General features: G+C 40.5%; 1 protein-coding gene across 1 annotated transcript in view; it reads left to right on the top strand.

The window, feature by feature from the left end:
• The first annotated feature begins 1,753 nt into the window (after positions 1 to 1,753).
• ZNF618 (zinc finger protein 618) overlaps positions 1,754 to 14,704 on the top strand; it is a 97,611-nt gene continuing 84,660 nt past the window's right edge. Inside the window, exon 1 of the mRNA XM_079996491.1 lies at positions 1,754 to 1,913. Within this exon, the coding sequence (XP_079852617.1) occupies positions 1,803 to 1,913 (111 nt within the window). The 5' untranslated portion in view covers positions 1,754 to 1,802. The remainder of the gene's footprint in view (positions 1,914 to 14,704) is intronic.

Here is a 14,704-nt window from a genome sequence, read left to right as displayed (position 1 = left end):
CAAATATAGGGGGAGTTCTAAGGCTCATCTAGGGGGCCTTCTATGGGTCATCCAGCAGGACCCCAAAGTCCATCTAGGGCTGCTTCCAAGGCTCATCTAGGGGGAATTCTATGGGTCACCTAGGGGGACTTCTATGGGTCATCCAGCAGCATCCCAGCGTCCATCTAGGGTCATCTTGGAGGATTCTATGGGGCTTCTATGGGTCATCTAGGGCAACTTCCAAGGCTCATCTAGGGGGCTTCTATGGGTCCTGTAGGGCGACCTCTATGGGTCCTCTAGGGGGCGACATCTATGGGTCCTCCAGCAGTCCCCCAAAGTCCATCTAGGGGGCTTCCAAGGCTAATTTGGGGGGTTTCTATGGGTCTTGTAGAGTGACATCTATGGGTCCTCTAGGGGGACTTCTATGGGTCCTCCAGCAGCACCCCAACGTCCATCTAGGGGGCTTCCAAGGCTCATCTAGGGGGACTTCTATGGGTCATCTAGGGGCGCTTCCAAGACTCATCTATGGCTCATCTAGGGCAGCTACCAAGCCTCATCTATGGGGAATTCTATGGGTCCTCTCAGGTGACTTCTATGGGACCCCAAAGTCCATCTAGGGCAGCTTCCTGGCCTGATCTATGGGGATTTCTAGGGGTCATCTCGGGGCAGTTCTATGGGGCTTCCATGGCTCATCTAGGGAGCTTCTATGGGTCATCTAGGGCAGCTTCCAAGGCTGATCTATGGGGATTTTTAGGGGTTATCTAGGGGCAGTTCTATGGGTCATCTAGGAGCAGTTCTATGGGTCATCTAGGGGCAGTTCTATGGGGCTTCCATGGCTCATCTAGGAAGCTTCTATGGGTCATCTAGGGCAGCTTCCAGGGCTGATCTATGGGGATTTTTAGGGGTTATCTAGGGGCAGTTCTATGGGTCATCTAGGAGCAGTTCTATGGGTCATCTAGGGGCAGTTCTATGGGGCTTCCATGGCTCATCTAGGGGGGCTTCTATGGGTCATCTAGGGCAGCTTCCAGGGCTGATCTATGGGGATTTCTAGGGGTCATCTAGGGGCAGTTCTATGGGTCATCTAGGGGCAGTTCTATGGGGCTTCCATGGCTCATCTAGGGAGCTTCTATGGGTCATCTAGGGGCAGTTCTATGGGGCTTCCATGGCTCATCTAGGGAGCTTCTATGGGTCATCTAGGGGCAGTTCTATGGGGCTTCCATGGCTCATCTAGGGAGCTTCTATGGGTCATCTAGGGGCAGTTCTATGGGGCTTCCATGGCTCATCTAGGGAGCTTCTATGGGTCATCTAGGGGCAGTTCTATGGGGCTTCCATGGCTCATCTAGGGAGCTTCTATGGGTCATCTAGGGGCAGTTCTATGGGGCTTCCATGGCTCATCTAGGGAGCTTCTATGGGTCATCTAGGGCCGCTTCCAAGGCTGATCTATGGGGATTTCTAGGGGTCATCTAGGAGCAGTTCTATGGGTCATCTAGGGGCAGTTCTATGGGGCTTCCATGGCTCATCTAGGGAGCTTCTATGGGTCATCTAGGGCAGCTTCTATAGGTCCTCTAGGGGTCCTTCTATGGGTCCTCTCGGTTGACTTCTATGGGTCCTCCAGCCGCCCCCAGGCGCCCATCTAGGGCCGCTTCCCCGGCCGATCTATGGGTCGCGCTCTCTCCCTCCCTCCCTCTCTCTTTCTTTTCCCCTTTTTTCCCTTCTTTCTCTCCTTCCTCCCTTCGCCGTGCGCGCTCCCGCTTCGCGCAGGCGCCCTGGCCCTCCCTCGGCGCAGGCCGCGTCCCTCGGACCCCCAAGCCAGCCCCCTAACCATGAAGGAGACCCCCAGCCCCCCATCCTCGGGGGAAGGAGAGGAGGAAGGAGAAAAAGGAGAAGAAAAGGAAGAAGGTGGAAAAGGAGGAGCGGAGGAAGAGAAGCAGCAGGTCAGGCCCGACCCACCTTTCCCGCCCCACCTTTCCCCGCCCCACATCCCCGCGCCCCCCCCCAAAAGCCTCGCCCCACTTTCTAGACGGCACCCCCATAGCTCTGCGGCTTGCTATGGGGCTGGGTTAGGGGGCCGGGCTTCCTGCCCCCCTTTGCAGACTCCGCCCTCTTTTGGCGGGTCATTCCGGCGACCCCCAAGTGCCTCACTGCCCCACACCTGAAGCGGCACCCCGATTCTGCCCATAGATGCTTTCTATGGGGCTGGTTTGGGGGTTCTCCCATTCCTGGCCCCCCTCTTTCCCAAACCCCCTTTCCGGACTCCGCCCTCTTTTTTGGGGTCATTCCGGCGACCCCCAAGTCCCCCACTGCCCCACACCTGAAGCGGCACCCCGATTCTGCCCATAGATGCTTTCTATGGGGCCGGTTTGGGGGGAGAGGCTTGCAAGGGATGGTTTTGGGGGGCCGGGCTTCCTGCCCCCCTTTGCAGACTCCGCCCTCTTTTTGGGGGTCATTCCGGCGACCCCCAAGTGCCTCACGGCCCCACACCTGAAGCGGCACCCCGATTCTGCCCATAGATGCTTTCTATGGGGCCGGTTTGGGGGTTCTCCCATTCCTGCCCCCCCTCTTTCCCAAACCCCCTTTCCGGACTCCGCCCTCTTTTTTGGGGTCATTCCGGCGACCCCCAAGTCCCCCACTGCCCCACACCTGAAGCAGCACCCCGATTCTGCCCATAGATGCTTTCTATGGGGCAGATTTGGGGGGAAGAGGCTTGCAATGGCTGGTTTTGGGGGGCCGGGCTTCCTGCCCCCCTTGGCAGACTCCGCCCTCTTTTGGCGGGTCATTCCGGCGACCCCCAAGTGCCTCACTGCCCCACACCTGAAGCGGCACCCCGATTCTGCCCATAGATGCTTTCTATGGGGCTGGTTTGAGGGTTCTCCCATTCCTGGCCCCCCTCTTTCCCAAACCCCCTTTCTGGACTCCTCCCTCTTTTTGGGGGTCATTCCGGCGACCCCCAAGTCCCCCACTGCCCCACTCCGAAAGTAGCACCCCCATTCTCCCCATAGCTGCATTCTATGGGGCTGGTTTGGGGGCGCTCGGCTTCCTGCCCCCCTCTTTCCGCCACCCCCCCTTCCAGACCCCAAACTCTTTTTGGGGGTCCTCCCCATACATTCCGGCGACCCCCAAGTTCCTCCCCCTACGTAGCACCCCGATTCTGCCCATAGATGCTTTCTATGGGGCAGATTTGGGGGGAGAGGCTTGCAAAGGCTGGTTTTGGGGGGCCGGGCTTCCTGCCCCCCTTTGCAGACTCCGCCCTCTTTTGGGGGGACCCCTAAGTCATGCCAGTGACCCCCAAGTCCCTCACTGCCCCCTCCCTCCAAGCAGCACCCCATAGACGCTTTCTATGGGGCTGGTTTGGGGGTTTCCGCTTCCAGGCCCCCCTCTTTCCGCCACCCCCCTTTCAGACCCCTCCCTCCTTTGGGGGGGACCCCCAAGTCGTTCCAGCGACCCCCAACTTTCCCACTGCCCCCCTTCCTCCAAGCAGCACCCCACAGATGGTTTCTCTAGGGCTGGTTTGGGGGCACAGGCTTTCCAGGGCTGGTTTTGGGGGGCCGGGCTTCCTGCCCCCTTTCCGGACCCCTCCCTCTTTTTGGGGGGTCATTCCGGCGACCCCCAAGTTTCCCATTCCCTCCTCCCTCGAAGCAGCACCCCATAGATGCTTTCTATGGGGCAGGTTTGGGGGCTCCCTCCTCTATGGGGCAGGTTTGGGGGACCCCCTGATTCATTTTAGGGCCCCCCCATTCATTTCTGCGACCCCCAAGTCCCTCACTGCCCCCTTCCCAAAGCAACACTCCGATTCCCCCCATAGCGGCTGTCTATGGGGCAGGTTTTGGGGTTTTCCCCTTCCTGCCCCCCATCTTTCTCTCACCCTATTTTTGGGGGAACCCCCATATTCATTCCAGCGACCCCCAAGTCCCTCACTGCCCCCTTCCCAAAGCAACACCCCGATTCTCCCCATAGCTGCTTTCTATGGGGCAGGTTTTGGGGTTCTGTGGGGCACCCCCAAAATTCCTCCCCCTTGAAAAAGGGGGCGCCCCGCTTCCCCCCCATAGCGCCCTCTCCCAGTCTCTCACCCCCTTTTAGTTCTGCCCCCTTTTGACAGCCCAAATCTCCCTATGTGACCCCTAACTCGCCCTGTGCGACCCCTAACTCTCCCTATGCGACCCCTAACTCTCCTTTTGGCACCCCAATTTTCCCTATAGCACCTCAAATCTCCCCATAGAACCCCATATTTCCCTATAGCACCTCAAATCTCCCTATAGACCCCCAACTTTCTCTAGGGCAGCCTAAATCTCCCTATGCGACCCCTAACTTTCCCTATAGCACCTCAAATCTCCCCATAGAACCTCAATTTTCCCCATAGCACCTCAAATCTCCCCATAGAACCCCAATTTTCCCCATAGCACCTCAAATCTCCCCATAGAACCCCAATTTTCCCTATAGCTCCTCAAATCTCCCCATAGAACCTCAATTTTCCCTATAGCTCCTCAAATCTCCCCATAGAACCTCAATTTTCCCTATAGCTCCTCAAATCTCCCCATAGAACCCCATATTTCCCTATAGCACCTCAAATCTCCCCATAGAACCCCATATTTCCCTATAGCTCCTCAAATCTCCCCATAGAATCCCAATTTTCCCCATAGCACCTCAAATCTCCCCATAGAACCCCATATTTCCCTATAGCTCCTCAAATCTCCCCATAGAACCCCAAGTTTCCCTATAGCTCCTCAAATCTCCCCATAGAACCCCAATTTTCCCTATAGCACCTCAAATCGCCCTATAGAAACCCAACTTTCTCTAGGGCAGCCCAAATCTCCCCATAGCACCCCATATCTCCCTATAGAACCCCAACTTTCTCTATGGGGCTGCCAGCGATTTTGGGTGCCCCCTATCTCCCGCTATGGGGCTCCCCGTTATTTTTAGGGGGACAGTTCTGCCCCTCTTTCGACACCCCAAATCTCCCTCTGCGACCCCTAACTCTCCCTATAGGACCCAAATGTTCCCTCTGCGACCCCTAACTCACCCTATGGCACCCCCAATCTCCCTATGCGACCCCTAACTCTCCCTATGGGACCCAAATTTTCCCTATGCGACCCCTAACTCTCCCTATAGCACCCCTAACCCTCCCTCTGCGACCCCTAACTCTCCCTATAGGCCCCAGATTTTCCCTCTGCGACCCCTAACTCTCCCTATGGGACCCAAATTTTCCCTATGCGACCCCTAACTCACCCTATGGCACCCCAGATCTCCCTATGCGACCCCTAACTCTCCCTATAGGACCCAAATGTTCCCTATGCGACCCTTAACTCACCCTATGGCACCCCCAATCTCCCTATGCGACCCCTAACTCTCCCTATAGGACCCAAATGTTCCCTATGCGACCCCTAACTCACCCTATGGCACCCCAGATCTCCCTATGCGACCCCTAACTCTCCCTATAGGACCCAAATTTTCCCTCTGCGACCCCTAACTCTCCCTATAGCACCCCTAACCCTCCCTATGCGACCCCTAACTCTCCCTATAGGCCCCAGATTTTCCCTATGCGACCCCTAACTCACCCTATGGCACCCCAGATCTCCCTATGCAACCCCTAACTCTCCCTATAGGGCCCAGATTTTCCCTCTGCGACCCCTAACTCTCCCTATGGCACCCCAACGTTCTCTACGCGACCCCTAACTCTCCCTATAGGACCCAAATGTTCCCTCTGCGACCCCTAACTCACCCTATGGCACCCCAGATCTCCCTCTGCGACCCCTAACTCTCCCTATGGGACCCAAATGTTCCCTCTGCGACCCCTAACTCACCCTATGGCACCCCAACGTTCTCTCCGCGACCCCTAACTCCCCAAATTTCCCCTCTGCGACCCCCAGCTCACCCTACGGCCTCCCCCCTTCCCCTCTGCGACCCCCCTATTTTTTTATGGGGTGCCCCTTCTCTCCCTTTGAAAAGCCCCCCACTCTAGGGCACTGCCCCCCTTTTTCTATGGGGCGCCCCACTTTTTCTATGGGGCGCCCCACATTTCCACCCTCCTTCTCCGCCCACACAGCGCCCCACAACTTGTGGGGCTCCCTGACCCCCAATTCCCCCCCCCTTTGCCCCATTGAATTTCATTGAATTTCGTTTCTATTGCATTTTAATTTCATTTTAATTTCATTTTTCTGGCCTTTTAATTCCGTTTTAAATTGCATTGAAATTCCCATTGAAATCGCATTGCATGGATTTCCTATGGGAGCGGCGCCCTCTAGTGGCCAATATTTTCATTTTCCTGCCATTTTCCTGCCTTTCCACCCCAAAAATAGGAATTAAAAGGCGGAAAAAGGGGCAGAAAAATATAGGGAATATTTTCATTTATTTTTCCCTTTCCTCTCCCATCCCTCCCCCAATTTTTCCCAATTTCCTGCCATTTTTAATCCATTTTTTTCTGCAAAAAAAAACCTCCATTTTTGCAAACTGCCATTTTTTTTCCCAGCCCCGGATGGGGAAAAAAAGCCATTTTTTGGCTTCCGGAAAGAAGGAGAAAATCGCAGATGGAGGAAGACGAACCGCCAACGAACGGTTAATTTTCTGCCGCAATTTCGGGGGGAAAAAAGCAGTTTCCGGGGGAAATAATTGGATTTTGGGGGCTGTGCAAAAAATGGGTTTGTGTGTTTTTTGGCAGAAATCGGATTTGCAAAAGGTGGTTTTTTTTGGCAGAAATTAGCATTGCAAAAAGGAGGGTTTTTTTTTGCCGAAACTGACATTGTAAGAAATGGATTTTGGGGGAAGAAAGTGACATTGCAAAAAAGGAGGTTTTGGCAGAAATTAACATTGCAAAAAGGATATTTTTTTTTGCAGAAATTAGCAGGTTTGGGCCGAAATTAGCATTGAGGTTTTTGCAGAAATTAACATTGCAAAAAGGAGATTTTTTTTTGCAGAAATTAGCAGGTTTGGGCAGAAATTAGCATTGCAAAAAGGAGGTTTTTGCAGAAATTAACATTGCAAAAAGGAGATTTTTTTGGGCAGAAATTAGCATTGCTAGAAATATATTTTTGCAGAAATTAACATTGCAAAAAGGAGATTTTTTTTGCAGAAATTAGCATTGCTAGTAAGATATTTTTGCAGAAATTAACATTGCAAAAAGGAGATTTTTTTTGCAGAAATTAGCAGGTTTGGGCCGAAATTAGCATTGCTAGAAATATATTTTTGCAGAAATTAACATTGCAAAAAGGAGATTTTTTTTGCAGAAATTAGCATTGCTAGAAAGAGGTTTTTGCAGAAATTAACATTGCAAAAAGGAGATTTTTTTTTTGCAGAAATTAGCAGGTTTGGGCCGAAATTAGCATTGCTAGAAAGATATTTTTGCAGAAATTAACATGGCAAGAAATGGATTTTTTTTTGCAGAAATTAACATTGCAAGGAGGTTTTTGCAGAAATTAACATTGCAAAAAGAAGGGGTTTTTTTGCAGAAATTAAGGTTTTTTTTGCAGAAATTAACATTGCTAGAGAGAGTGTTTTTTGCAGAAATTAATATTGCAAGAAATTGATATTTTTTTTTGCAGAAATTAGCATTGCAAGAAATAGATTTTTCCCCCCAGAAATGTAACATTGCTAGAAAGAGTTAATTTTTTTTTTTGCAGAAATTAGCATTGCAAGAAACAGATTTTTTCCCCCAGAAATTAACATTGCTAAATATTTTTTGCAGAAATTAACATTGTAATAATGTTTTTTTTTGCAGAAAATAAGATTGCAAGAAAGAGTTAATTTTTTTGCAGAAATTAGCATTGCAAGAAACAGATTTTTTTTCCCCAGAAATTAACATTGCTAAATATTTTTTGCAGAAATTAACATTGTAATAATGTTTTTTTTGCAGAAAATAAGATTGCAAGAAAGAGGTTTTTGCAGAAAATGACATTGCTAAATATTTTTTGCAGAAATTAACATTGTAATAATGTTATTTTTTTGCAGAAAATAAGATTGCAAGAAATGTTTTTGCAGAAAATGACATTGCTAAATGTTTTTTGCAGAAATTAACATTGTAATAATGTTTTTTTGGCAGAAAATAAGATTGCAAGAAAGAGGTTTTTGCAGAAAATGACATTGCTAAATATTTTTTGCAGAAATTAACATTGTAATAATGTGTTTTTTTGCAGAAAATAAGATTTCAAGAAAGAGGTTTTTGCAGAAAATGACATTGCTAAATATTTTTTGCAGAAATTAACATTGTAATAATGTTTTTTTGGCAGAAAATAAGATTGCAAGAAAGAGGTTTTTGCAGAAAATGACATTGTAAGAAACATTTTTTTGCAGAAATTAAATATTTTTTGCAGAAATTAACATTGTAATAATGTTTTTTTGGCAGAAAATAAGATTGCAAGAAAGAGGTTTTTGCAGAAAATGACATTGTAAGAAATAGATTTATTTTTTTGCAGAAATTAACATTGCAGAAAATTGTAAGAAATAGTTTTATTTATTTTTTGCAGAAATTAACATTGCAAGAAGTTGGTTATTTTTTGCAGAAATAAACAGGGTTCGGGGTTGTTGTTTTTTGCAGAAATTTGGGGTTTTTTTGCAGGAATTCGATTTGGAAGGAGCTTTTTTTTTGCAGAAATTAGCATTGCAAAAGAGGTTTTTTTTTGCAGAAATTAACATTGTAAAAAGGAGGTTTTTTTGCAGAAATAAGCATTGCAAGAATGAGAGTTTATTGCAGAAAATAGCCTTGCAATAAAGGTTTTTTACAGAAAATAGCATTGCAATAAAGAGTTTTTTTTGCAGAAAATAGCATTGCAATAAAGAGGTTTTTTTGCAGAAAATAGCATTGCAATAAAGAGGTTTTTTTGCAGAAAATAGCATTGCAATAAAGAGGTTTTTTGCAGAAAATAGCATTGCAATAAAGAGGTTTTTTTGCAGAAAATAGCATTGCAATAAAGAGGTTTTTTTGCAGAAAATAGCAATGCAATAAAGAGGTTTTTTGCAGAAAATAGCATTGCAATAAAGAGGTTTTTTTTGCAGAAAATAGCATTGCAATAAAGAGGTTTTTTTTGCAGAAAATAGCATTGCAATAAAGAGGTTTTTTTGCAGAAAATAGCATTGCAATAAAGAGGTTTTTTGCAGAAAATAGCATTGCAATAAAGAGATTTTTTGCAGAAAATAGCATTGCAATAAAGAGGTTTTTTGCAGAAAATAGCATTGCAGTAAAGAGATTTTTTGCAGAAAATAGCATTACAATAAAGAGGTTTTTTTGCAGAAAATAGCATTGCAATAAAGAGGTTTTTTTGCAGAAAATAGCATTGCAATAAAGAGGTTTTTTGCAGAAAATAGCATTGCGAAAACATATTTTTTGCAGGAATTTGAGGGGGTTTGGTTGCTGCAGAAATCCAAATTAAAGCCATTTTTTTGCAGAAATAAACAGCTTTTTTCCTGCAGAAATGGCCTTTGCAGTAGGCGAAAACATATATTTTTTGCAGGAATTCGAGGTGGTTTGGTTGCTGCAGAAATCCAAATTAAAGCCATTTTTTTGCAGAAATAAACAGCTTTTTTCTGCAGAAATGGCCTTTGCAGTAGGCGAAAACATATATTTTTTGCAGGAATTTGAGGGGGTTTGGTTGCTGCAGAAATCCAAATTAAAGCCATTTTTTTGCAGAAATAAACAGCTTTTTTTCTGCAGAAATGGCCTTTGCAGTAGGCGAAAACATATATTTTTTGCAGGAATTCGAGGTGGTTTGGTTGCTGCAGAAATCCAAATTAAAGCAGTTTTTTTGCAGAAATAAACAGCTTTTTTCTGCAGAAATGGCCTTTGCAGTAGGAGAAAACATATATTTTTTGCAGGAATTTGAGGGGGTTTGGTTGCTGCAGAAATCCAAATTAAAGCAATATATATATATCTTTTTTCATGCAAATTATTTCCGATTCTTTTTACTCCATTTCTAGCCTTTGATTTCTATTTTTCTGATTTATTGTGATTATTCTTATTTTCCATCCCGATTCTTCCCTTGCAATCCTGCCAATTGTTTGCATCCGGAAATAATCCCATTTCTTGCAATTATTCTCATTTTTCATTTCATTTCCGCTCTTGCAATCCTCCGAAATGCATGCAAACTGGAATAATCCATTATATTCTTATTTTTCTCATTTTTAATTTCCATTCTTGCAATCCTCCGAAATGCCTGCAAACTGGAATAATCCATTATATTCTTATTTTTCTCATTTTTAATCTCCGTTCTTGCAATCCTCCGAAATGCATGCAAACTGGAATAATCCATTATATTCTTATTTTTCTCATTTTTAATTTCCATTCTTGCAATCCTTCGAAATGCCTGCAAACTGGAATAATCCATTATATTCTTATTTTTCTCATTTTTAATTTCCGTTCTTGCAATCCTCCGAAATGCCTGCAAACTGGAATAATCCATTATATTCTTATTTTTCTCATTTTTAATCTCCATTCTTTTATTTCTATTTTTCTTCTTTTTAATCTCGGTTCCTCTCTTGCAATCCTTGCAAATGCAAATAAAAAATCCATTTATTTTCCTTTTTCTTCCACTTCTTGCAGCCTGCAATGCTCCCATTTCTTCGGATTATTCCTATTTTTAATTGCAATTATTTTATTTTATTCCCATTCTTGCAATCCTTCCCAATTCTACTTTGCAGCCAGAAATCTTCCCATTTCTTGTCAATATTCCTATTTTTTAATTGCAATTATTGCAATCCTTGCAAATGCAGCCTGGGGCGAATTATGCATGCAAAACCGATTTTATTTTAGATTTTATTTTATTTTATTTTATTTTATTCCCATTCTTGCAATGCTTCCCAATGCTTCTTTGCAGCCAGAAATCCTTTCATTTCTGGTGAATATTCCTATTTTTTCATTGCAATTATTGCAATTAAATTATGGGGCGAATTATGCATGCAAAACCGATTTTATTTTATTTTATTTTATTTTATTCCCATTCTTGCAATGCTTCCCAATGCTTCTTTGCAGCTTGAAATCTTCCCATTTCTGGTGAATATTCCTATTTTTTAATTGCAATTATTGCAATTAAATTATGGGGCGAATTATGCATGCAAAACCGATTTTATTTTAGATTTTATTTCCTTTTATTCCCATTCTTGCAATCCTTCCCAATGCTTCTTTGCAGCTTGAAATCTTCCCATTTCTTGTCAATATTCCTATTTTTTAATTGCAATTATTGCAATCCTTGCAAATGCTGCCTGGGGCGAATTATGCATGCAAAACCGATTTTATTTTATTTTATTTTATTTTATTTTATTCCCAATGCTTCTTTGCAGCCTGAAATCCTTTCATTTCTGGTGAATATTCCTATTTTTTCATTGCAATTATTGCAATCCTTGCAAATGCAGCCTAAAAAATTGCCTTTAATTCCCATTTTTTCATTGCAATTATTGCAATTCTTGCAAATGCAGCCTGAAAAATTGCCTTTAATTCCCATTTTTTCATTGCAATTCTTGCAATTCTTGCAAATGCAGCCTGAAAATTTTCCTTTAATTCCCATTTTTTCATTGCAATTCTTGCAATTCTTCCAAATGCAGCCTGAAAACTTGCCTTTAATTCCCATTTTTTCATTGCAATTATTGCAATCCTTCCAAATGCAGCCTAAAAAATTGCCTTTAATTCCCATTTTTTCATTGCAATTATTGCAATTCTTGCAAATGCAGCCTAAAAAATTGCCTTTAATTCCCATTTTTTCATTGCAATTACTGCAATCCTTTCCTGGGGCGAATTATGCATGCAAAGTGAATTTTATTTTAATTTTAATTGATTTTGATTTTGATTCCTTCTCCCAATGATTGCATGCAAATCCTGCATGCAAAACCGATTTTATTTTATTTTTGCAAAATCCCAATTTCCTTTCTCTTCAATGCAAACGGGATTTTATTCTATTTTATTTTAATTTTTTATTCTATTTTATTCCAATTTTTTGCACAATCCGACCCATTCAAAACCTCCTTTATCTTCATTGCAAACGGGATTTTATTCTATTTTATTCCATTTTATTTTTGCAAAATCCAAACCTTCATCTTCAATGCAAAGGGGATTTTATTCTATTTTATTTCAATTTTTTATTCTATTTTATTCCATTTTTTTGCACAATCAGACCCATTCAAAACCTCCTTTCTCTTCAATGCAAACCGGATTTTATTTTATTCTATTTTATTTTTGCAAAATCCAAACCATCTTCAATGCAAAGGGGATTTTATTCTAATTTATTCCATTTTTTTATTCTATTTTATTCCATTTTTTTGCAAAATCCGACCCATTCAAAACCTCCTTTTTCTTCAATGCAAACGGGATTTTATTCTATTTTATTCCATTTTATTTTTGCAAAATCCAAACCTCCTTCATCTTCAATGCTAACCCTGGTTTCTATTATTATTATTATTATTATTATTATTATTATTATTATTATTGGCTATATATCCAGTTTCTAACCCTGGTTAATAATAAATAATAATAATAATAATAATAATAATAATAATGGCAAGAGATCTGAGTTTCTAACCCTGGTTTCAAATATTATTATTATTATTAATAGCAATATATCAGTTACTAACCCTGGTTTCAATTATTATTATTACTATTATTATTATTATTAATGGCTATCTATCTGAGTTTCTAACTCTGGTTTCAAATATTGTTATTATTATTAATAATAATTGCAATATATCTGAGTTTCTAACCCTGGTTTCTAATAATAATAATAATAATAATAACAATGGCAATAGATCTGAGTTTCTAACCCTGGTTTCATATTTTAGTATTATTATTATTAATGGCAAGAGATCTGATTTTCTAACCCTGGTTTCAAATAATAATAATAATAATAATAATGGCAATATATCTGAGTTTCTAACCCTGGTTTCAAATATTATTATTTTTATTAATGGCAATATATCTGAGTTTCTAACCCTGGTTAATAATAATAATAATAATGGTCAATTATCTGAATTACTAACCCTGGCCTCAATTATTTTTATTAGTATTATTATTATTAATGGCAATATATCTGAGTTTCTAACCCTGGTTTCAAATAATAATAATAATAATAATGGCAATATATCTGAGTTTCTAACCCTGGTTTCAAATATTAGTATTATTATTATTAATGGCAAGAGATCTGATTTTCTAGCCCTGGTTTCCAATATTATTATTATTATTATTAATGGCAATTGATTGAGTTTCTAACCCTGGTTTCAAATAATAATAATAATAATAATAATAATAATGGCAATATATCTGAGTTTCTAACCCTGGTTTCAAATATTAGTATTATTATTATTAATGGCAAGAGATCTGATTTTCTAACCCTGGTTTCCAATATTATTATTATTATTATTATTATTATTATTATTAATGGCAATAGATTGAGTTTCTAACCCTGGTTTCAAATAATAATAATAATAATAATAATAATAATAATGGCAATATGAGTTTCTAACCCTGGTTTCAAATATTAGTATTATTATTATTAATGGCATGAGATCTGATTTTCTAACCCTGGTTTCAAATAATAATAATAATAATAATAATGGCAATATATCTGAGTTTCTAACCCTGGTTTCAAATATTAGTATTATTATTATTAATGGCAAGAGATCTGATTTTCTAACCCTGGTTTCCAATATTATTATTATTATTATTATTAATGGCAATAGATTGAGTTTCTAACCCTGGTTTCAAATAATAATAATAATAATAATGGCAATATATCTGAGTTTCTAACCCTGGTTTCAAATATTAGTATTATTATTATTAATGGCAAGAGATCTGATTTTCTAACCCTGGTTTCCAATATTATTATTATTATTATTATTATTAATGGCAATAGATTGAGTTTCTAACCCTGGTTTCAAATAATAATAATAATAATAATAATAATAATAATGGCAATATATCTGAGTTTCTAACCCTGGTTTCAAATATTAGTATTATTATTATTAATGGCAAGAGATCTGATTTTCTAACCCTGGTTTCCAATATTATTATTATTATTATTATTAATGGCAATAGATTGAGTTTCTAACCCTTGTTTCAAATAATAATAATAATAATAATAATAATGGCAATATATCTGAGTTTCTAACCCTGGTTTCAAATATTAGTATTATTATTATTAATGGCAAGAGATCTGATCTTCTAACCCTGGTTTCAAATATTATTATTATTATTATTATTATTATTATTATTATCATTAATGGCAATAGATTGAGTTTCTAACCCTGGTTTCAAATAATAATAATAATAATAATAATAATGGCAATATATCTGAGTTTCTAACCCTGGTTTCAAATAATAATAATAATAATAATAATGGCAATATATCTGAGTTTCTAACCCTGGTTTCAAATATTATTTTTATTAATGGCAATATATTTCGGTTTCTAACCCTGGTTAATAATAATAATAATAATATCCCTGGTCTCAATTATTTTTATTAGTATTATTATTATTAATGGCAATATATCTGAGTTTCTAATCCTGGTTTAAAATAATAATAATAATAATAATAATAATAATAATAGCAATAATAATAATAATGGCAATATATCTGAGTTTCTAACCCCGGTTTCAAATAATAATAATAATAATAATAATGGCAATATATCTGAGTTTCTAATCCTGGTTTCAAATAATAATAATAATAATAATAGTAATAATAATAATGGCAATATATCTGTTTCTAACCCTGGTTTCAAATATTATTCTTAATGGCAATAGATCTGAGTTTCTAAACTT

Source organism: Podarcis cretensis (assembly GCF_951804945.1).
Source record: "Podarcis cretensis genome assembly, contig: SCAFFOLD_26, whole genome shotgun sequence".
Lineage (NCBI taxonomy): Eukaryota > Metazoa > Chordata > Lepidosauria > Squamata > Lacertidae > Podarcis > Podarcis cretensis.
Note: the sequence above shows the minus strand (reverse complement) of the source record. Positions and strands in the feature narration are given on the sequence as shown.